Consider the following 23,416-nt stretch of genomic DNA (forward strand, 5'->3'; position numbering starts at 1 on the left):
AATGGTATCAATTTGCTATACCAATTTATCATATGTTGAAGTAAACCATATAGTTGATCTTGTCTCATTAGTACCACTTAGGTACTATTGGACACCTTAATACATTTAACTTATGAATACATTTGTTTTTATGCTTATAAATGAATTAAGTAAATTTTATTTAAATCTTCCATGAGAGATGGGCTATTTCCTTCTGTCTTTATGCCTGCAATTCCTGTAGCTACCACCAGGAGCATTTTCTTTTTGTAGAGAGCCAATACAAAAGATACGGGAAACTGATGCCTCAGACATTCTGCAATTGTGTGACCCCCCAAAACTAGCCTGATTTTTAACACACTTAACTTTTCACCAAGGTAACAATATTAAAACTACCCAGGTCTACAAATATAAAATAAATGGCAAATTTTTTAATAAGCTTAATACCATTTCACAATGTTTTGACATTAGTAAATTTCTCTTCTCTCTTTATCAATGATGATTCACTCCATTCAAAAACCCAAAATCATGCTAAAATTTTTCTTGGGCATTTTTGGGTCTAGTTGTCAGCTTTTATTCAACATAATTCTGTAACTGACAATCTTTATACATAATTCAGATCTTTTGTAATCTAGGAAATTATTTGTAATACGTACTTTCAACTGTATTTATCCTTTTCTTTAATTCAAGGGCAATTTTAGTTTTTTAACTGAACACAAATTTTTTTCTCAATATTTGGTATTAGTTGTTTTCTCCAACCTTAACATTCTCAGTTTTTCACTCATACAAAATAATCTTGAGTTTAAGTACAATATTTCCAAAATGTAATGAAATAAACTATATATCATTTTTTATAAAGTACATCAAAATTTTATTCTACATCAAAAAGAAGTCTTTGGTCCTCTGATTCATCTCTATGAGAAAAAATCATTTATTAATAATAATGGTTATGACTAAGTCTCAGACATATGAAGTAAACCTATTTAATCCAGCCTGCCAGTTAAACTACTTCTATTTCTCATGCTAAATACACTAAGGTTTAGAAAAAAAAGAACGAACACTAGAGACAAACATCATCTAAGGCCTCCTTCAAATTATTCTAAGAAATACATGCCAAAAAAGTTCTAAAAGATTCTCCTCTCAGGTAGGAAAATAAGAAAATGCTTTTTATATTTTCCTGCTTTATAATCATCATAGATCTAAAATTTGGTTCAGAATACAGGTCAGTGTAAAAAGAAATGACTTAAGAATATCAAAAAAATACAGGTGCAGCTACAATTCAATTACATATTTTCCTTTTTTGTAGGGTGTGGCTTTGTTCTCACAGCTGGGAGAGTTGTACTTTAAATTTTCAACAAAGAAAGCCACCACATTAAAGAACTCTAGAAACTCCTGTAACCAAAAACTGTAGCAATAACCATGTAATCTTCACTTGTCTTTCATAAAGATATTATGTGCTTTAATCTCTTGTTTGTCTGTACTCAACACATTTGGCAAAGTACTTTAACAATAGAAATGAAAACAGTCATTCAAAAACAAAGCTCAGGAAAGAAGAATCACATAAAATATCTAATAACCAACATCTCTTAAGAATTTACTTTGAATTTTTGAAAAAAATTAGAAATAACATCAGGCATTCTGTTTCTGTTTTAAGTTTTTGTTTTAATTACTCAATTTTAGTTTTGCCTAAAGGAAGAAATCCAGCAAAAACAATTATGATCTAAATAAGAGCAGTAATTTTGTATCCAAACTGCTGATTTTTAATCTATTCATTTCCCTGCATGTATAGATGTGTTTTACCTCCAGTGTTTTATCAGTTTAACAGTCATAATTTACACAAAACACACAGATGGTCTTAGAAACAGTAAAAGTTTCAGACGTTACAACTTCCTGGCATATGGAACACTATCGTGGATCATCATTTTGACAGCATTTAAATGATTTTAAAATTATTTATACATTAATATCTTGGCATCGTTTCATAGTCATAGGTTATTGCAATGTTAAATTGTTTGATTCCTGAGAGCAGTTGGTTCTTATATTGACTATAAGCTACTAATGGGGGGGGGCATTGGTGCCCTTTATTTACAGCGTAACATCTTCTAGACGGCAAAATGTAAATGAAAATCCTATAATAAATCAAGCACTTTGGCATAAACCATAACATTTCTTCCATTTCAGTATATGATGTAACAGGAAGTTCCAAGAATTTTTAAAAAATCAACTTTACCACAGCAGTTTCAAACTATTAATATCACAAAAAATGCACACACGCATGTGCATACACACAAAACAAAACCTTTAAGATTAACTAAGACTTTTCAAAATGTGAGACCACAACACCTTTATCTTTTAACTGTTGTGTTAGATACAATATAGAAAGAATTGTCTATACAATTCTAACGTGTCTAATTTCAATCTTTCCAATTTCTCTTGTACCAGTTCAGTGAGTTTTAACCCCACTCACTGAAACTGCTCTTGTCAAGGTCATTAATGACTGACCAAGTTGTCAATTCCAATGGTCAATTCTCAATCCTTACATTACTTGATCTACTGGCTGCAACTGATTCAGTCATTGCCACCTCCTTAAAGCACTATCTTCAGTTGGCTGCCCTTCTAGTTTTCCTCCTTTCTTTCTGATTACTCCCTTTCAGTCTCAACTGCTCTTTTGCCTCTGTTCCACCCCGAGAGCTAAAGACTGGATCTCTCTTCCTTTCTATGTATAATCACTCCTTTGGTGATTTCAGTCTCCTGTTTTAAAATAATATATACATGCTGATGACCCCATATTCATTAAGATAGGCCACATTAGTCTGTGCTAGGAAATTCTTTATGATTTAATACAGCAAAAATTTCTCATTCATTCTACATGTCCACCATGGGAAGACAGAGGTATGGGGTGGAAAATTCTACTACACCTAACGCAGGGACCCAGGCTCTTTGGGTGTCCTGAAACATGTGTCCTCCTTGGTTGCCAACTGGTAAAGAGAGAGAGTGCTGGAAGCTCACCCACTAGTATTTAACGTCTTTAATTTTCACTCATAGCTCATGAAGCAGAACCAGCGAAACTGCCCCGTAGCAAGGAAGCTGGGAAGTGTTTCATCTGCCCAGAAGGAAGGGAGGACTGTATGGTAATGAGTACTTGTTATGTCTACCACAACTCAAATTTTTCTCCAGCCTCAACCTCAACTCTGAATTTCTGACTCATGTTTCCAACTGCCTATTTGACACTTATACTTGGATATCTAATAAGAATTTCAAAATTACAGTGTCTAAAACTGAGTTCCTGATACTTCCCATCCCAAATCTTCTCTTTCTACAATTAATGGCATCTCTGTCAATGGCATCTCGACCTTTTCAGTTGCTCAGACCAATGGATTAAGGTAATCCTTCTCTTTTTCTCACAAACCACATCCAATCTCTTAGCAAATTCTGTCGGCAATTGCTTTACAGCACATCCAGAACATAACCTCTCCTCTTCAAACTACCTCCTAAGAGAGTGGTCCAAATCACCATTTCCCCTTTGCCTGGATTACTGCAAAAACTCCTACTGTGCTCTCCGTGTCGGCCATTATCACCCTTCACTGTGTACTGCAGAGTGTGGAGGATTCTGCTGAGAAAACTCTGATGCTTTGTTTACACCTTGCTTCAAGGAAAAGCCAAACTATTTACAATGTCTATTAGGTCCTAGACAGTCTGGCTAGTTTTGGGGTTTTAAAAAAAATTTTTATTGGAGTACAGTTGATTTACAATGTTGTGTTAGTTTCTTCTGTACAGCACAGTGAATCAGTTATACATATACATATATCCACTCTTTTTTAAACTCTTTTCCCATCTAAGTCATTACAGAGTATTGAGTAGTGTTCCTTGTGCTATACAGTAGGTCCTTATAAGTTATCTATTTCATATATAGTAGTGTGTATATGTCAATCCCAATCTCCCAATTTCTCCCTCCCCACCTTTCCCCCCAGTAACCATAAGATTGTTTTCTACATCTGTGACTCTATTTCTGTTTTGTAAATAAGTTCACTTGTACCATTCTTTTAGATTCCACATATAAGCAGTATCATACGATATTTGTCCTTCTCTGTCTGACTCACTTCACTCAGTGTGACAGTCTCTAGGTCCATCCATGTTGCTCCAGATGGCATTATTTTGTCCTTTCTCGTGGCTGAATACAGTCTGGCTAGCTGTCACCCCCGATGCTATCTCCGACAAATTTCCCCTTGCTCACTCTGTTACTCTGCTCCATCCACACTGACCATTCTTCCTGTTTTGTTTTTTTTTTTTGAATGTTAGAGGTACACCCTGCCTTAGGGTGTTTGAACTTACTGTTTTGTTTGAACACTCTTTATCCAGATACCTATCTAGTTCCTTCCCTTAATTTTTTTTTTTTTTGCGGTACGCGGGCCTCTCATTGCTGTGGCCTCTCCCATTGCAGAACACAGGCTCCGGACGCGCAGGCTCAGCAGCCATGGCTCATAGGCCCAGCCGCTCCACGGCATGTGGGATCTTCCCGGACCGGGGCGTGACCCCGTGTCCCCTGCATCGGCAGGCGGACTCTCAACCACTGCGCCACCAGGGAAGCCCCCCCCCCCTTAATTTTTTCACATCTTTATGTGGAGCATTTCTGGTCATTTCTATTTAAAATTGGAATTCTACCCCAATCTTAATTAATCTATCACTTCATTACTTTTTATAGGACTTATTACAGTCTAATATACTATATGTTATACTATCTATTTTGGTTTTATCTGTATAATTAACCACAGAATATAAACTCCAGAAGGGCATTCAATGATTTTTGTTTAATGCTGCATCTCCAATGCTGAGAATTTTATCATTAATTTGTATTAAACACAAATAGGTAATCGGGAAAGACATGAGGGAGCAGATGGATAATAATGGTTTCAATGAGTTTGAATTATTAGGGTAGGAAAATGTAAATTACAGATAATGGTCATCAAATGACTTAAAATAGTTTTTAAAGGGGAAAATATTATCTTAATTGTGCATAAGTCTAAAAGGAATCTGTTCTCACTAACAGGAGAAGCATTTGGTCCCAGAATCTCTACTATCCTGCTCCCTTGACTCTATTTCCCCAAGTCAATATTTCCAAATATAGTTCACTTTGCTATGTGGCTTGTCAGCATCTCCTAAAAGTACAACTAGGTCCTTCTCACTCCAATTCCTAGAATTAATCATTTGACAGACTCATTCTAATTTGGATCAATGCAGGAAAAATGCTTGATTTTCTTTCAAGGTCTCTAAATCCCTGTCCACCACAACCTTCTCTCTCTCTTTTTTTTTTCTCACTATTTGATTTTCATGCTAATCTGCTAACTGGTTATTCAGAAACAGTGCAAGCATTTATTAGGATTATGTGGTCTGTGTTATAATTTTGTTCTTCTACAACTTTAGCAGTGACCTTTGCCTTACACACACATTCTCCTGAGAAACATTAAATCTTGGCTCATATATTCACAATAGATAGACAGTATGTGCAGAACAGAAAAGGGGAATGTTGTACAATCATAGAATCAATGAGAGTTGGTGTACTTAGGTACTTTAGTTAACGCCTAACAAGATAGAAAAAGCAAAGAAGCCTCATAGAATCGCTGCTATCAAGAAGAAAACGCATCATTACTTACTACAGACAGCATACTTCTCTACTCACATCACAGCAGAAATTTGAAATCCAGTAATCTAGTCACACTATTTTATTCTGGAATGAGATCAATCCATCATTAACCATCATTCAGAATGAGATTTGATTTTTCAGAAACGATATCAAACTCTACAGAACAGAAAAGCAATTTAAAAAGGAGAAAGATAAAAATTCTGAAGGGATTTAAGAAGGCTTCTGGAAATATACTATATTTCTGAATTCTATTTATAAGTTTTTACTATACCATCTAGAAATGTGATATGCCCTGAGTGATGCAAATAATTATGTCATACACAAAAGTGTTAACTCTAAGACATTGACATAGAAATTAAAGTCTTCTTTTACTGAATAGCAAACTAAACAACAAGCATTTTCCTCACTTATTTTTATGTCAACATAGGGAGAACTGAAATATATTTATTTTAAAAGAGGAATTGAAAATGGGAGTTAACGCAATCCTGTAGTTGAAAGCACCTACTTTTTTCTCTTTCTTTGGTGAAGATATACACAGTTGGATTTCTAAATGTCCCCCACCGCTGGCTTAAATACTCACAGTTATTCTTTCATCTTTATCATCCAGCGGAGAGCCATCTTTCCTCCATGAAATGGTGGGCTCCGGATGGCCTCGTGGAGGCTGGCATTCCATCACTGCAGGCTCTCCCACAGCCACCATGACATCGGAAGGGTTTTGTCTGAAGTCATCCCGCAGTACTGCAGGCACAAGATTAAATCATTACACTCAACGGTGAAATATGCAGCGAAGGAGACATTTATTATAGTAAACGACTACTAACAGCTATCTCAGTACATCTTGGAAAATCTATATCTACTTACAGATATATGCAATTTAATAATGATATCTGGCCTTAAACACACGACAGGGATAATTTGATATTCTTCACAGGCCAGTGGGCAAGTGTTTTTTGCTGCCTAGTGCCGTCACCGTTAGCATTTGGCTTATCTCTAACTTGCACTTCTCTGTCTACTGCCTACAGTTTCTCATCCATCTGCTAATGAATATAACCAAACCCTCCTTTTACTTACATGACATGTTGGGATGATGCTTTCTGTTATTAAATGGATTACACATGCATACAAGCAAAAACATTAAAAGTAAAAATAAATATACTTCCAAGCCTGCATTTGACTGAGATATTTTAAAGATATTTCAAACTAGTGTATAACAGTATATAGTCACTATAATTTAAATATGTCCATTACAAAAACTTTAGACATACTTGCAAAGTGACTAAATTCAAAACACTGTCTGTTTTTCCATTATCACTGAGTGAGGGACAGTGTTAAAAGGCACCAGTGATGATGACAGCATTGCTACCAACCATGTCACTTTGTATGTTCTGTACTTTTTAGTTTTTGTGGATTTGGTGAGAAGTACACATTACTTCATTTAATTCTCAAACCTGCTCAGAATAAGAGATATTATCAACCCCATTTATATTATTAAACATATTTTTTTAGAGGAGGAAACAATTCATTGCTATAATCCTATCTGGATACTAATATAATACTAACATACTGTGAACCGTATTATTCACTTTGCGATTATTGGAATAAAATGTAGAAAATAAATCAAACATCTATTTCGAAAATAGTTAATACAGTATAATTGTCTTCAGTATTTTGTTAACACCAAGAAATCATGAATTATTTGGCATCAATTAGCCTTACATCACAGCTCTGTTGTTTATGAGGTAGGTAATCTCGAACACATTACTTATTACCTCTGTTTCCATATTTACAAAGCAGGAATGGAAAGACACACTTCAATACAAAGTCTAAAAATGTTAGTTACCTTTCTCCCATCCCATTTTCCCCCAGTGTGTAATAAAAGGTGAACAATTTTAGTAATCTAATTTGATACTTAATATGCTCATTGGTATGTTAAGGGCACAGATTGGAAGTGATAAATATTTATCTTTAAAAATCTATTGAATTAAATATTTGATACTACAATTTTGTACTGGAATGAATGTCTTTCCATTTCAATGGCATTTAAAAATACTGTCATGGATGAAGTACTACAATAAAAAAAAAAACTTATGATTTCAAAAGTCACCCTTAAATTTTGGTTTCGAAACCCCTAATAAGCTTACAGACTTACAAAATCCTATACTTTTCTCTGACAGTTCTCCACTTTTCCTTCCTCTATGCCAGCTAAGTGTGTGCATACATCTGAGGAAGCCTTAATATCCACTCAACAAAACCATTTTTAATCTACGTATTACAACAACTTGGGCACAATATGGCAATATTAACACTAGGAAAATACCGCTTCAAAGAGGAGACATCTGTCCTCATTTTTGGAAAGGACAGTAAAAGGAAAAAGCAAAGGAAATATGATCACACCACACTGTTGTAAGTCTAACTCCATAGACACACTATTTACTAATAAAATACACAGACACAAAGATAAGCCTTGCTGAACTGAAAACTGCAGCTACTGTTAGCACATTATAAAAGAACAGAGTACGAAGACTTCCACTATTTATGAACTTACACTACTATTAGGTATTAAGAATACACCACAAATAAAATGTAAGGTTTATAGAAAAAGCAAATGAACTGACCTTAACAAACAGTATGTGTTTTTGCTAGATCACATTATTAATCTAAGATAAGACCTCTGAAAATTTTTAACACCCTCGAAACATGCAGAAGTAAAATACTTTTCAAATAAAAATAAATAATTTGCACAACTGTTCTGCTTGGTGAGCTTAAAACAAACTTGGTAACACTATATCTTATTTACAAATTGAGATATCTCAAATAAACCAGTGAATAATAAAATGTCTTTCAAAAATATCAAAGGTCTAAGTCAGATAAATCAAGGTTTTTTTTTTTTCCATTTACTATGTTATTTGGGTTTTTACAGTATATAATGAAAAGCTAACAAAATGTAATCCATTAAAGATTGTTGCTTAGATAATGCTCATGTAATTATTTTTGCAGCTGTGAAACGTAGAACTCTAGCATTGCTTATGGAGACAGGCAGCCTTGCATAAAGTTACGAATTTAAGATTTTTTTCTCTCTTCTATAAAAGCAACTTTTTTTTCTTACTTGCCTTGAACATTTCCTTTTGGGGAAAAAATAGTATGTGTCACATTATAAAATGATATGAACTTCTGGTTAAACTATCCAATTTTCTTAATTCATGTGTGTATTTAAGAAATTAAAATAAAAATTGAATTCAAATGACTGGCAGCATCTTGCAGAAAAAACAATGGTATCCATAAATAATCTCAAACACAGATCCTTTCAAAGAAAATCTCTCAGGGCTTCCCTGGTGGCGCAGTGGTTGAGAGTCCATCTGCCGATGCAGGGGACATGGGTTCATGCCCTGGTCCGGGAAGATCCCACATGCCGCAGAGCGGCTGGGCCCGTGAGCCAGAGGCCACAACAGTGAGAGGCCCGCGTACCGCAAAAAAATAAATAAAAATAAAATCTCTCCTTTTCTTCTGTAACACCTCTACTAATCAAAGTGTATATTCTCAAATGTTTCTTGATTTGAATAGTATGAAATTCTAAAATATGCAACTAACTTTTGAAAAGATTTAATATTAATTTGATAACATAATGTATCCAAGTAGACACCACCTAAAAAGGTTGTTAAACCACAGTTCATCCTAATATCATATTTCTTCCATATTTATGTAATTATTTTATGTTTACAGGTGGCTGCATGTAATCTGGCTCAACTGCTTTTCACTTTTTTGCATTCTGTTCAATTAGAAAAAAACCATAAGCTTCATTGAATCTGAATCTCCTGGAAGTTTTCGGTCTGAAAAAAAATGGCCAACTAACGTTTATCCTTTAAAACAAAACATATAATCATTTGTCTTTCTGAAAAACCATACATCAATTTTAATACAGTTCTCAGAATAAGTAAACTTGCTTTCAGAAAAGGATTCTAAAATTCAGTGCTGACTTTGCAACCTCTTTTGGTAATATTGAAAAGACTAGGGACAAAGTGAAAAAATATGTTAAATGGAAACTTTCAACAATTATGGAGATTTTAATATTTGTAACACACTCTTTAAAAGCATTGTGGGAAATTTTAGAACTGAATGACACATAAAAGTATAAAAAGGGCAGGAGTCTTTGACAATATCTAATCCATCCCACAAGTAGAGGCAACTGAGTCCCAGCCTTGTCACTAGCTTGTGTTATTTGTCAGGAAGAGACCAGAAGAAAACATCAGTATCCTGATTTCCAAGGCAGTGCTCTTTTAAAAATTTTTTACCATGTCACCATTTTACTGTAAAATGCAATTTTCCTAACCTTTTGTATTTCCAACAAATCCACTCCCTTACTGCAGAAGGTTTGACTTACCAGTGATTGTACATCAATGCACTGCGGTCTCAAGGCTGCCCCATTTTGGTGAGACTCAAATGCTCCTAAAATTAATTTTGTTCCCTAATCATGTGGCAAACATATGTGAACTATAATACTCTGGCTTCATGAATCACAGAATCTTGGTGTAGTCAGGGGCCTAGGAGATGTGGGACCCAAACTTTTTCTTTTAGAAATTAATAATCTAAGTTTCCTCAGGAGGAGAAGAGCTCATTACATAAATAAGAATAATGATATGGTTAGCAATATAATAATGTTAGCAATGGTTGACGATTATTGAACATTTACTATGTAAGGACCCATGCCAAGTATCCACTCACTTAATCCTCAAAACAAGGCTATGAAAAAGTGACTTTGTTAGTTTCATTTTATGAATGCGGAATTTGTAAAGACAGGAGCAGAGCCCACCAATCGATCTTAACATTGTATGCACAATTCTAAATATATAGCTATTATGATATCATTAACACTTCAGCCTCTTTCCAGTAGAACCGAAGTGGAGTGAGAAATTTCCCTCTTGACACTCAAATGGCTACCTTTGAATATATTGTGTATTCTTGTATCTTCTCAGATTTTTCCACGTTTGGAAGAGGTCATTAAAGATTTTCAGTGGCATACTAAGAAATCATCATTCAGATTACATATGTCGTGCTTTTATTATGATTCTTCTCTTTCAACAACAAAATGACTGAAAAAGCTGTACAATAATAAGCATCTTAATTAAATATGGGCATTTTAATTAGAATTTTAATGGGTATCTTGGGAAAAACAGAGGAAGAGAATATGCAGTCCTGGGAATTTATTTTTCTACTTAAAGAGACTACTTTATCAATGAAACCTCGCAGCAAATAGTAGTAAACAGTTGACAGGGGAAGGGAAAAAAATGAATGAAACCCTTAAAAGTGGGACATATTGGAGGAGAAAATAAATGAGGAAGTGTATTCCCAAAGACAACAGCTTTAAGGATGTTCAGAGACAGCCTGCCTCGGTTACAATGTACCACTTCAACTGCTTTCAAAATCAATAGATTTTGAAAAATCTATTGTCTTTAACTAGCAAGGATTGTATTACTCACTTCTTTGATACTTTTAGTTCGTTATCTAAATGTCTACTTAACATAAGTAAATTGTATTTCATTTTTAAATAACTATTATTCTTTCATTGAACACATCTGTACTGGGCACATACTTGGGCGCTTGGCACCCGTGTTATAACATTTGTATTTCTCTTGCAGCACAGTTTACGTCAGTGGTGAGGTAGGTCAAGAAACTACATTAATCTTCACCTTGTCAGGAAATGGTAATACAATAGGGTTTATTGCAGGTTATTTTGTATTAAGACATATGCTTTAGGAGCCAGCTAAGGAAGCATATCATAAAGGCGTAAATATTTGCATTCTTACTTTTTAAGCTCACAGCATTATCCAGAAGAGCAAAGTGTTATCTGGGGTACAAATGTTTTTCAAAACTCTAACATTTCTTAAAATAAAATCATAATCCAAATTTTTAAAAGCATTCCAACCAAAGGGATGAATGTTCAGAAAGATATTTTAACCAATTAAAAAAAAAACTAAAATGATAACGTATAAAATAATCTTTCATGAAGTATTATCTATTTTATAGCATCATATTCTAAAGCTAAGGCATTTGATATTTAAAATGATGCATGCACACATCAATTCTGTATAAAGTTATGATTTAGTCATGATCATTTCCTAAAGGGTACATTTTACTTTTTAAAATTTGACACTGAAAATATCTATGAATGCTCTTCAATAATTAGGTCATCTTCCACTTGTGTTTTTTGTAGCATGCAACTTTATTTTGAAACCTCAAATTATACTTTGGTTAAGATCCTGGAAGAAAGTATGGCAGTAAAAGCACTTATTTTCTCAACTACTGCAGCTTTTCAAGATTCACAAACCTCCTATGCTCTACCCTAAGAAAGCAGTACTTTAAAAAAAAAATTATACATTCTGAAAAAGTGATAGAGTATGGATGGATGTCAAACATCACTCAATCTTAACTAGCACTGAATACAAAGCCCTGCAAATAGCAAGATAAGTTATTCCCAAAATGAAAGTAATTAATAACTATGTATTGGGTTTTGTTTTAAACAACATATGATCGAGGAACAGGCTTAAACACAGTTGCATGCCTCTGTGTTCTGCAGGGTGGCAGCAATGGGGCAAGCCATCCTCGCTCTTTTAGTGATTAGAATTACTTCCAGGTTGGGCCCAAGCTTAAACCACATTCCCATTTTGCAGAAACATGGACAGCACAGTGACACTTCCTAGGAAAAGCCCTCACAGCTCTCTGCTGTCAATGTTTCCTGGTTTCATTATTTCACTTTAGGAATCGTGTGTGCTACAAGATATACCCTAGAGTGTAGTACACTGGCACCAAGTCATCAAGACAAAGGGGTGAAGTTTGGTATGCTCGATTTACGTTAAAACCTATGATGCATTCCAGAGAAAGGCGTACCTCAATAAGGGTCAACATTTACATAGTTAATATTCAGCAGACTTGCAATCTGGTCGATCATAAAAAATGAACTCCCAACTTTAGTCAGGTTGCTAAAATCATATGTTCTCACTTAAAGATGTCAGTAGCGTACTAGATGTTTGATTTTTATACACTTTCAACTATAAATTAAATGGATTTATTAATGAAAAATGCAGCTTTTGTAAAACACCATTTGATAGAGTATTATGTATAGATAATGTTTATTTAGGAGTCAAAAAACAGAAGTCAGGGATTTTAGAATCACCCCATGTATCCCACCACTATGCTATGATTTTAATAGGTCTATTCACAATGGCTCAGTTATTCCCATGCAGAACAGAAAATTTTACACTCCATCTTGCTAGGGTTATTACGAAGACTAATTATTTAGTGTTTGCACAGGACTTGCCATTTATATGTGCATTACATCTGCAAAGAAGTATTACTATTAGTCACTAGGTGAGGAATTGCCAAATTTCTCAGCTGCCAGTACAAATGAAAAGGAAGACAAAGAATGCCATTGATGAGGGTTTCTAAGAGCAAAAGTCAATTCAGGAGTAGCCTGGCAGGGTTAAAAAAAACACAGATAGAATGAGACTATCTGAGGTATGGGACCCTGATTAGGGCAAGAGAGACGTGTTCTTTCTTTTACAAAATCCAACTTTCTATTTAGCGCCCTGCTAAATAGAAATATATATATATATATATTCCTTGATCAAAGGAATATACTTATCTATTTATTGTCTGGCTTTTTGTATTCAAATGTCAGCTCCATGAGAATGAGAAGTTTGTTTTTGTCACTCTATGTATCCAGTGCCTAGAATAATGCCCAAGACATAGTAGGCATTCAAAACATAAATATTTACAATAGACCTTCTGAATGCTGGGTATTATATCTGAAATAGCGCTAACATCAGCACGAGTCCTACATTCATGGTGTGCAAGGTATGGGAAGGAGACAGACAATAGTCAAATAAACACATGCATAGATACACAGCTACAATCGTGATACATGACATGAAGGAAGGGATAGTATTGCTGTGTGAGAAACTAATGAAGGACATGATTTAAATAACAGTTCAACTAAATCCTGAAAAATGAATAGAACTTATCCCATGGAAGTGTATTGCAGGCATAGGAAATAATCCAGGTTGAAGAAAAAAACTTTAAGAGACTCAGACTCTGGTTAGTGGGACAGGTTGACACTGGTGCACCATGAGATTGGCAGGGGAAGGAGAGGCCAGATCTGCTGTGCACAGCGGTCATGATAAAGGGTCAGCTTTTATTTTAATTCCCATGAGAAGCCACTTCTGGGGTTTTTAAGCAGAGCTGGAATTATCCTATTTAAATATTCATTTTAGTGGCTCTGTGAATGAAACGAAGAGGGAAATAAGAACTGAAGTGGAGAGACCAATTAGCAGGCTATTGTAGTAATTAAGGGGAAAAGATGATGATTATTTTTATACTATTATAATGACACTGGATTTGGTACAAAGGGGAAAGGAGAGGTATACACTGGAGGTAAAAATCAAAACAATTTCTTGAGGGGTTGAAGCTGAAAGAGAGAAAGATGGTAACAGTGATACCCCAGGTTTCTGATTTGAAGAACCGAACGTGCCATTTTTAAGGGATAAGAGGACAGAGAGATAATATACAGACAAATCCTCCTATGAGGAGAACAGAAAAATAAGAAACCCATATTATCAAATTATGTATACATATGTAAAATTTGATAATTTGGGAGGAGAAGAATAATATGAAAATTGTTTTATTGATTAAAAATACTATGGTTTCAAATTCTGCCCCTTCGTATTTAACACAGGACTCATATTTACCTGTTTAGACCTTTATGCTACTATACTCTAAATCTCAATTGCTAACTCATATCTCTTGATTAATTATATTATAACTATTAGGATGACAAAGTTTAATTTAGTTTGATGCATATCATTTTTATTTTTTAATTTATTTTATTTTATTTTATTTTTTGCGGTACGCGGGCCTCCCACTGTTGTGGCCTCTCCCGTTGCGGAGCACAGGCTCCGGACGCGCAGGCTCAGTGGCCATGGTTTACGGGCCTAGCCGCTCCGCGGCACATGGGATCTTCCCGGACCGGGGCACGAACCCGTGTCCCCTGCATCGGCAGGTGGATTCTCAACCACTGCTCCACCAGGGAAGCCCTGATGCATATCATTTTTAACTGACTGAAAATCTGACACAAAACTAACTGATTTTGATTATATAGGTATATATACAAATATGTGATTATATATGTCTGTATATGTGTGATGTATATGATATATATATGATTACTAATAACTGAAATATTGTTTTGATATCCACACTTGGCAGCAAATTAATAAAAACTCACTTAGTCATTTTGTTCAGAGAATATGACAACTCAAAATATTAGGGCATTTTTCTGGACTGCCATCAATTAAGCTTAATTTACTATTTATGTATAAGAGAATCAATAGCATAATAAATGTTATTACATAATTAGAATAATAATTAGAATTTGTCAGAAGTTTCCAAAATCTCTAGAGCATAGTAAAATTCCCTGGAAAAATGCTGCATCATGAAACTATTGAGGATTTATTTGTGATTCACTCATTTGTTCATTCATTCAATAAAAGTACTATTGTACTAGGAGGTGGTGGCTAATAAGATAAACAAGCCATAGTTGATCTATGCTTTCAAGGCACTTATTTGGGTTTTTTATTTCTTTCTTTCTTTTTTTCTCTTTTGTCACAGAATGCCTTGTTAAACTGAAACTTCAGACAAAGTTTTAACATGCAAAATAGATCAAGGGGATAATGTTGACTCCTCCAACTGGGGCTGCCCTGCAGGGGAATTCAGGTCTAGCAGTAAACTGACATATGGGAGGGTACATAAATTTCCCCAGCTCCTATAGCTATATTGTATGTAGCTAGTTAAGTGATAACCCTGTATTCAGGTTTGGACCTGGATTCAGTGGGATACCAGAGCCTACATTTTTAGCACTAAACCCTAGTGTCTTTTTAAGAGATAGATAGATACTCAGACCTGAGTTTGTCTCCTTGGCAGTTTAAAAGAGCACTCCACTTCTGTGCCATTTCGAAATGCATCCAGCTTTCACTGTCATTTCGAACTGAAATGTGGAGTCGTCATTCCTTGCCTCTAAAATAATGCGTAAAATAGGCCTGTATTACTACAGCTTCTAAAAGCATAAACTTATACAATCTAAGTGCAACCTCCCCCACTTCCACCGCCACCCCCAACTGCAAATGAGGACCTGAAGTCAGGCGCTAAATAAAAGGATTCAAGGTTGTACAAATGAGGACCTGAAGTCAGGCCCTAAAAGGATTCAAGGTTGTACAAATGAGGACCTGAAGTCAGGCACTAAGAGGATTCAAGGTTGTACAAATGAGGACCTGAAGTCAGGCACTAAGAGGATTCAAGGTTGTACAAATGAGGACCTGAAGTCAGGCGCTAAATAAAAGGATTCAAGGTTGTACAAATGAGGACCTGAAGTCAGGCCCTAAAAGGATTCAAGGTTGTACAAATGAGGACCTGAAGTCAGGCACTAAGAGGATTCAAGGTTGTACAAATGAGGACCTGAAGTCAGGCGCTAAATAAAAGGATTCAAGGTTGTACAAATGAGGACCTGAAGTCAGGCGCTAAATAAAAGGATTCAAGGTTGTACAAATGAGGACCTGAAGTCAGGCGCTAAATAAAAGGATTCAAGGTTGTACAAATGAGGACCTGAAGTCAGGCGCTAAATAAAAGGATTCATGGTTGTACAAATAAGGACCTGAAGTCAGGTGCTAAAAGGATTCATGGTTGTACAAATGAAGACCTGAAGTCAGGCGCTAAAAGGATTCAGGGTTGTACAAATGAGGACCTGAAGTCAGGCGCTAAACAAAAGGATTCAAGGTTGTACAAATGAGTGACTGGACACAGTAGGACTGATCTTGAAACAACTATTTTTCATACTTTGTTTTCATAGGCATTTTTTGAAGTGCCTGAGAAAGACTAGAATGTTTTCTAATTAAAATATTTACTGGGAAACAAAGGTGATTGTTAAAAAACAAAAACAAAGCCCCAGGTATTTCTTTACCTTCTCAAACTCCATGCCAGCAGCTAAACAGGAGAAGGGCTAAAAGCAGTTTACAGATTTTATGGGGGTCTAATGGCAACAGTCTCAGGGGAGAAAAATCACAGTTTAAAATGATCTTGTTAAAACCTCTCCAGTAACCGGGAAGAGCCCGAGAAAATAGCTATTGAATTTAAAAACAAAACCAAAACCAAAAAAAAAAAAAAAAAACCCAACCAAACTATTCTCCCTAATGTATCTTAGTGCAGCATAATTAATATTGCCCATTATAAACATCTCCCCCTAACCCCCAATGAAAGGAATATTTAAGTGACAGGAAAAAACTAAGTCTAAATAGCACACACACACACAGACATATCAACTAAACAAAGGAGTCTTTAATTGGTGACAATCTGCCCTAAATCACTGTTACTATTCCCCAACATAATAAGTTTCAGATCTGTTAATTCCTCGTATCTTCCCCTATCACTGGGCTGTCCGGGGCTTCAGAATAATAATGCCAAGTACCTAACAGAGCTTTCAATCTCCAAGGAATATAACAAACATGCAATTGTGTAGCTGTGTGAGCTGCCTTTTCCTAACAAACTACACAGCCCTTGGGAGAGTTCACTCAGCCCTCAACTCTTTGGCAGACAAAGTTTAAGATCTCTTTTTGCTGATAGCTGGAGTCATGTTAACAAGCCTTGCCTTAAGGTACTAGGGATTAAACTGGTAGAAAAGCAAATCATTTTATAATTCTTATTAACCATTGCTGTCTTTACCAATAACTCTCAGCGTTTTACATAATATAAAATGTGTGCCTACTAAGGAAGTATCAGATGCAAAAGAAACAAATATTGAACGTGATAAAACAATGCAATAAAAATAATTATTGCTCTATAAAAATAAAAACCTGGGCCTCCCTGGTGGCGCAAGTGGTTGAGAGTCCGCCTGCCGATGCAGGGGATACGGGTTCGTGCCCCGGTCTGGGAGGATCCCATATGCCGCGGAGCGGCTGGGCCCGTGAGCCATGGCCGCTGAGCCTGCGCGTCCGGAGCCTGCGCGTCCGGAGCCTGTGCTCCGCAACGGGGGAGGCCACAACAGTGAGAGGCCCGCATACCGCAAAAAAAATAAAAATAAAATAAAATAAAATAAAAACCTAAGGGGAACCCACAAGCAAGGACATTTTCAGGTACCTCAGTTTTAGAAATGATATATATATAGGGAGAGTGAGAATCTGGAAAATGTAAAACAACCATACCCCATACACCTTTGAAATGTACAGGTATTTTGGTTTGAAGACCACTTGCTCTAAAATGGCTAAGCCCTCACACCCACTAATCTAGTCACCAGCATTAAAGAAGTTAGCAACTCATCTCTATTACAATGGGAGCCACGACCTAAAGCATGTACAGAACCTCATGAATACACATGAATTATCTTCCTTGAACAAAATTTGGTTAAATTTCATAAACTTAAGCTGATGCTGACATGGTTTATATGCTTAATTGTAGAATTTGAAGTTAAACAATCCAAACCAAACGTAATTACTTTGTTCAATGGGATGAGTAAATTATCTATGACCTAATAGATCAAAGTACAATTTTAAATGATCAGTAGTCAAAATGGGAATCAAATAAGCAAAAACCTAGCCTCATGGGTGAAGAGGGCCAAATGCTTCTCTGGAGATTTTAGGACCTCTGCTTATAATGAGGAACAAATGGTTCCTGGGACCAGGTTAGCTGACCAGTTCTTTAAAATACCCTACAACCAACTTAAAGAACTATAAAACCATTAGCTACTTTTAAGGGGCTCAAATAAATACAAAGAAACCTCTCAGTTTCTCTGCAATGCTGGCAAGCTTGGGATTACTTTTCTTCTTTAACAGACCCCAGTTGGAACAGCAACATTTCTTGTAAATTAAACAAATGTATAAGGTTTTGTTTTTGCACAAGGAGCAGCTGTAACTTCTGCTTTTCTATTTTAAAATCTTTTTTGTTTTTTAAGTGCTAAAAGTTGTTACTATTTTTTTAACCAAGTAGTTTATAGCTAGTCAATAAAATCTCTGATGATCATAAAACTTTTGTCTGTTTTCTAAATATTTGCTAGGCTCCCTGACATATATGTAATACAAGTTCTCTCTCAATCATCAGCACTTCTTTAACTAAGAGTTACAATAAAAACTAAACAAAGAATGACAACTTTTGGGCCTCCCTGGTGGCGCAGTGGTTAAGAGTCCGCCTGCCGATGCAGGGGATACGGGTTCGTGCCCCGGTCTGGGAGGATCCCATATGCCGCGGAGCGGCTGGGCCCGTGAGCCATGGCCGCTGGGCCTGCGCATCCGGAGCCTGTGCTCCGCAACGGGAGAGGCCACAACAGTGAGAGGCCCGCATACCGCAAAAAAGAAAAAAAAAAAAAAAGAATGACAACTTTAGCTATCAATTTTAATCATGTATCCTTTATCAACTACTGGAAGGATATACAAAAACTGATTATTAATAGTGTATAACCTTCTAAGTTGAAATTTATAATAATTCAATTGACAAAATAAGGCACAATTGCTGACATAATAATTTTAAATACTCATAAAACTTTGATGCCTAAAATCAATATTATAAATTTTCATGGACAAAAATCAACATTTTTTCACTCTGTAAAATTCAGGATTTTAAAAGTGAACTTGATGCTAAGTTAATTTGATGTTCCTATCCTTAATCATGTATATTCAGTCTCAAAGAGCTCAATTTCATTAAAAATCTACATAGCTGAAATTCACATTTATTTTCAAAACAGGAATATTTTCTTTATCAATAATGATGCAAGAGTACATTATCCTGATAAATCATAAATTTTTCTAGCTCTAAATATGCTTTCTTGACTCTTTTAACAGATATCTTAGGCTAATATATAAAGGGTCCACTTTAAATGCATGATTATTTTTAACTGACAATGACTTGTAATTTAATAGAGATGAAGTTCAGAACTTTCAGACATCAAAGAGGAATAACAAGGTCTTCATGAGCAAAAAGCTGATCAAGTAAAGGATTATTTAAGCATGGCAGCTCTGTGCTTTGTGACCACCTAGAGAGGTGGGATAGGGAGGGTGGGAGGGAGGGAGATGCAAGAGGTAAGAGATATGGGAACATATGTATATGTATAACTGATTTACTTTGCTATAAAGCAGAAATTAACACACCAGTGTAAAGCAATTATACTCCAATAAAGATGTTAAAAAAAAAAAAAAAGCATGGCAAACATCAAATAGCCCTTTGACCTAAATACCAAAAGGCAGGAAAATAATGAAATTTAAAACACATTGTTAAATGGGAAGGAAATCTAAAAAAGAGTGGATATATATATACGTATGACTGATTCACTTTGCTGTACAGCAAGAAACTAACACAACATTGTAATGCAACTATACTCCAATAAAAATTAATAAAAAAATAAATTAATTAAAAAAAATCACATTGTTCCTACTCTCAATAATATTTTACTTGCTATTTTATTTGGTTAAACATTTTCAAATTCACTGTTTAAAAAGAGAAATTTATGTGAACATATAATAATCTGTGATATATATCATTTAATGTTCCAATGTCACTATAAAAATGATGTGCTAAATTAAATTAAATTAATTTTTTCTTTTGTGTTCTCAAGAGCAGAACTAGAGAGAAAAGTCTTTACTTGAGTTATGCATACCAATTTCTTCTTTAATTTCAAAAAAAAAATAAAGGTCATGACCAACATTTCATATAAGGAAAAATCAGCTAGGTTTAACTTTTCTGATTGAAAGTATAACATTTTAAGAATTACCAACTTTATTGTCTTTACTAATCAAACTATTAACATTTAAATAATAAAAATCACACTATTCCTCTTTGCTTAGAAACAAAAGAATCAAAGAAAGGCATTTCAAAGCATCATAACCAGAAAAGAAAAAACACAACCAGTAATTATACAATGTTCCAGGATTTGAGGGAATCGTAGACATATTGAAAAAAGGTAATTAAATATAGAAGAAGAAGATGAAATAAGCACCCTGCAATATGATAAGTGACACAAGAGACATGATTTTACTCCCAAATACTGTAAATAACTGACAGCTCCTACAACCATAATTAATTGATCTAAGTAACACTTGAAAGAAACATATTACCATATTTCTAACAAGGATAAGAGCTGGCTCAAAGTCAAGATTGGCAATTAAAATAGCCTATCTGGGGCTTCCCTGGTGGCGCAGTGGTTGAGAGTCCGCCTGCTGATGCAGGGGACACAGGTTCGTGTCCCGGTCTGGGAAGATCCTACATGCCGCGGAGCAGCTGGGCTTGTGAGCCATGGCCACTGAGCCTGTGCGTCCGGAGCCTGTGCTCCGCAACGGGAGAGGCCACAACAGTGAGAGGCCTGCGTACCGCAAAAAAAAAAAAAAAAAAAAAAATGCTACCTGCTCTTCATCTTCCAACTCCACCTAACTGATTGCCTACCTTTTTGTTTATTCATTTTTTTATTTTATTTCAGTTAACAAACATTTGAGCTCCTACTACTGGGAGCCTTTGAAAAACTGTCTCCATCTATGATGCTGCCAATGTTGAAACCCCCTGTTGGACTTGACTCCAGGGGAACTCCTCAGCCAACCCTCCCTTCCCACTTCCTTCTTCAGCTCCTACTGCATTTCATACCTGCTACCCCATTTCCCACTTCTTAACTTAGGCCTCAAAGACTGGAAGTCTGTACATAAAGGAATTTGAAACCAACATAGACAGTGTGAGTAGTTTAATCAGTTAAGGTTAGTATATAAAGTAAAAGTTTCATAGGGTGGAGGTGTAAGAGATAATTATGCACTAAAGGATTTAATTTTAGTTAGAAGCTACAAATAAATAGAAGTTGAATGTGGATTTTCTTTTTTTTTTCCTCTGTGGAATTCTTTAATTTTTTTATTGAATATATTGACATATAAAATTGTGTAAATTTAAGGTGTACAACATGCTACTTTGATACATTTAATATATTGTAATATGACTGCCAAGGTAGCCATATTTCACATTACATAATTATAGTACAACATTGTTGTCTCTATTCATTATACTGTGCATTACATCAATATGGCTTATTTACTGCTCATTGCAAGTTTGTACCATTAAACAACATCAATTTTATCCCCTACCCCCCAACTCCTGGTAACCAGAATCTTACTGTTTTTTATGAATTTGACTTTTTTAGATTTTACATATAAGTGATATCACACAGTACTTGTCTTTTTCTGTCTGACTTGTCTCACTTAGCATGATGTGCTCAAGATCCAACCATGTTGCTGGAAATGGATGTGGATTTTCAATAGATAACTCTGCTTCATCTTAAATGCAAAGGAAAAATTCTAATAGATTTTCAACTGAATTCAACAGAGAAAGATTTAGTGAAATGTTTTAAAGTTTTATACTTTGGAGGCAGGAGAGAGAGAAAAGATAAGCAGCCCACTCTATACTCTGTGATCTTATTTCATATGTTTATTGTTTTGAATTATAGAATGTTTTAATTAAAAGGAACTTAGTGATCTTTTTAGCCCATGTCTGCTTCATTTTACAGATGGGGAAACTGAGTTCAGCAAGGTTTAATGCTATTAGAACCCAAATAGATTAAGAAAGCCCATTGACTTCCAATTAGACTATCATTATCTACCGACAACTAGAACAGAATCCAAAGATAATGAGCTTCTAACTGCAAAAAAAATTTTTTTTTGAATTTGAGATAGAATTTAGAGTATTTCTGAAGCAGCTTTAACTGGGGCTTTAATTGAAAGTCCTTGTCAGTCACAGGATTTGCTCAAGGTGGTTCACTGGGGAGGGGTTGCTTATTTTGTAGTTTTCTTGCTAGCTTAGTCCCAGAAACCCAACAATAAGGAGAGAATTATATTAATATACTAAGTAATATCACTGTAATAAGCATTAACCACATGAAGAAATTAACTGAACCCATTCATATACCCACCATTTAAAAATTTGGTACTATATATGATAGTTTACTTTCAGTTTTGAAAACCTTCAAGCTTAGGAATTTCATTCTTAGGCTCAAGAATTTAGGTTGAAGACAATGTCATCATAATCTCCACCTGTCACAGAGATATAAGGCCTATACTGATAAAATAAATGGTTCATTCTGTCATCATGACAGCTATAAAAAGTGACAGCTCTCCTAAGACTGCATACTTACTTTAGTTTGATAGGAAAATGTACGAAAAACAATTTGAGGGTTTGAGTGGTGCTTTTTTAAGTAAAAGACTTAATATATCAGGAAAGTATGGTTGTAATTTGATTCCAATCTTAACACCTCATCAATGGATCAATGTATATTTTGGATTTTTTTCAAATGCGTATTAAGGTACTGCATGATTAAAGAGGAACACTTCCTTATTCTTTTTTTTTTTTTTTGCGGTACGCGGGCCTCTCACTGTTGTGGCCTCTCCAGTTGCGGAGCACAGGCTCCGGACGCGCAGGCTCAGCGGCCATGGCTCACGGGCCCAGCCGCTCCGCGGCATGTGGGATCTTCCCGGACCGGGGCACGAACCCGTGTCCCCCGCATCGGCAGACGGACCCCCAACCACTGCACCAGGAGGGAAGCCCCCGCATTAATTTTTATAATAATTTCAGCTCTTCCTTCAAGTTCTGTATATGTAGATATGATGGGATATTGCTGTTGCCTACCCGAAATCTTTCAGGGAAGGCAAAGAGCTCTTTCATTTGGAACTGGGTCCAATCTAGCATTTTGATTATATGTGGAAGAGAGGACTGATCTTAAAAAGTTCGCTTGTACGTCAAACTTTACAG

The 23,416-nt window shown here is 35.5% G+C and overlaps 1 protein-coding gene across 1 annotated transcript in view; it reads right to left on the reverse strand.

Annotated features, from left to right (window-relative positions):
* Window positions 1–23,416, reverse strand: part of ROBO1 (roundabout guidance receptor 1) — a 412,086-nt gene that overhangs the window by 141,899 nt on the left and 246,771 nt on the right. The window contains exon 3 of the mRNA XM_060098621.1: window positions 6,198–6,355. Within this exon, the coding sequence (XP_059954604.1) occupies window positions 6,198–6,355 (158 nt within the window). The remainder of the gene's footprint in view (window positions 1–6,197; window positions 6,356–23,416) is intronic.

Source organism: Mesoplodon densirostris, chromosome 5 (assembly GCF_025265405.1).
Source record: "Mesoplodon densirostris isolate mMesDen1 chromosome 5, mMesDen1 primary haplotype, whole genome shotgun sequence".
NCBI classification, from domain to species: Eukaryota; Metazoa; Chordata; class Mammalia; order Artiodactyla; family Ziphiidae; genus Mesoplodon; species Mesoplodon densirostris.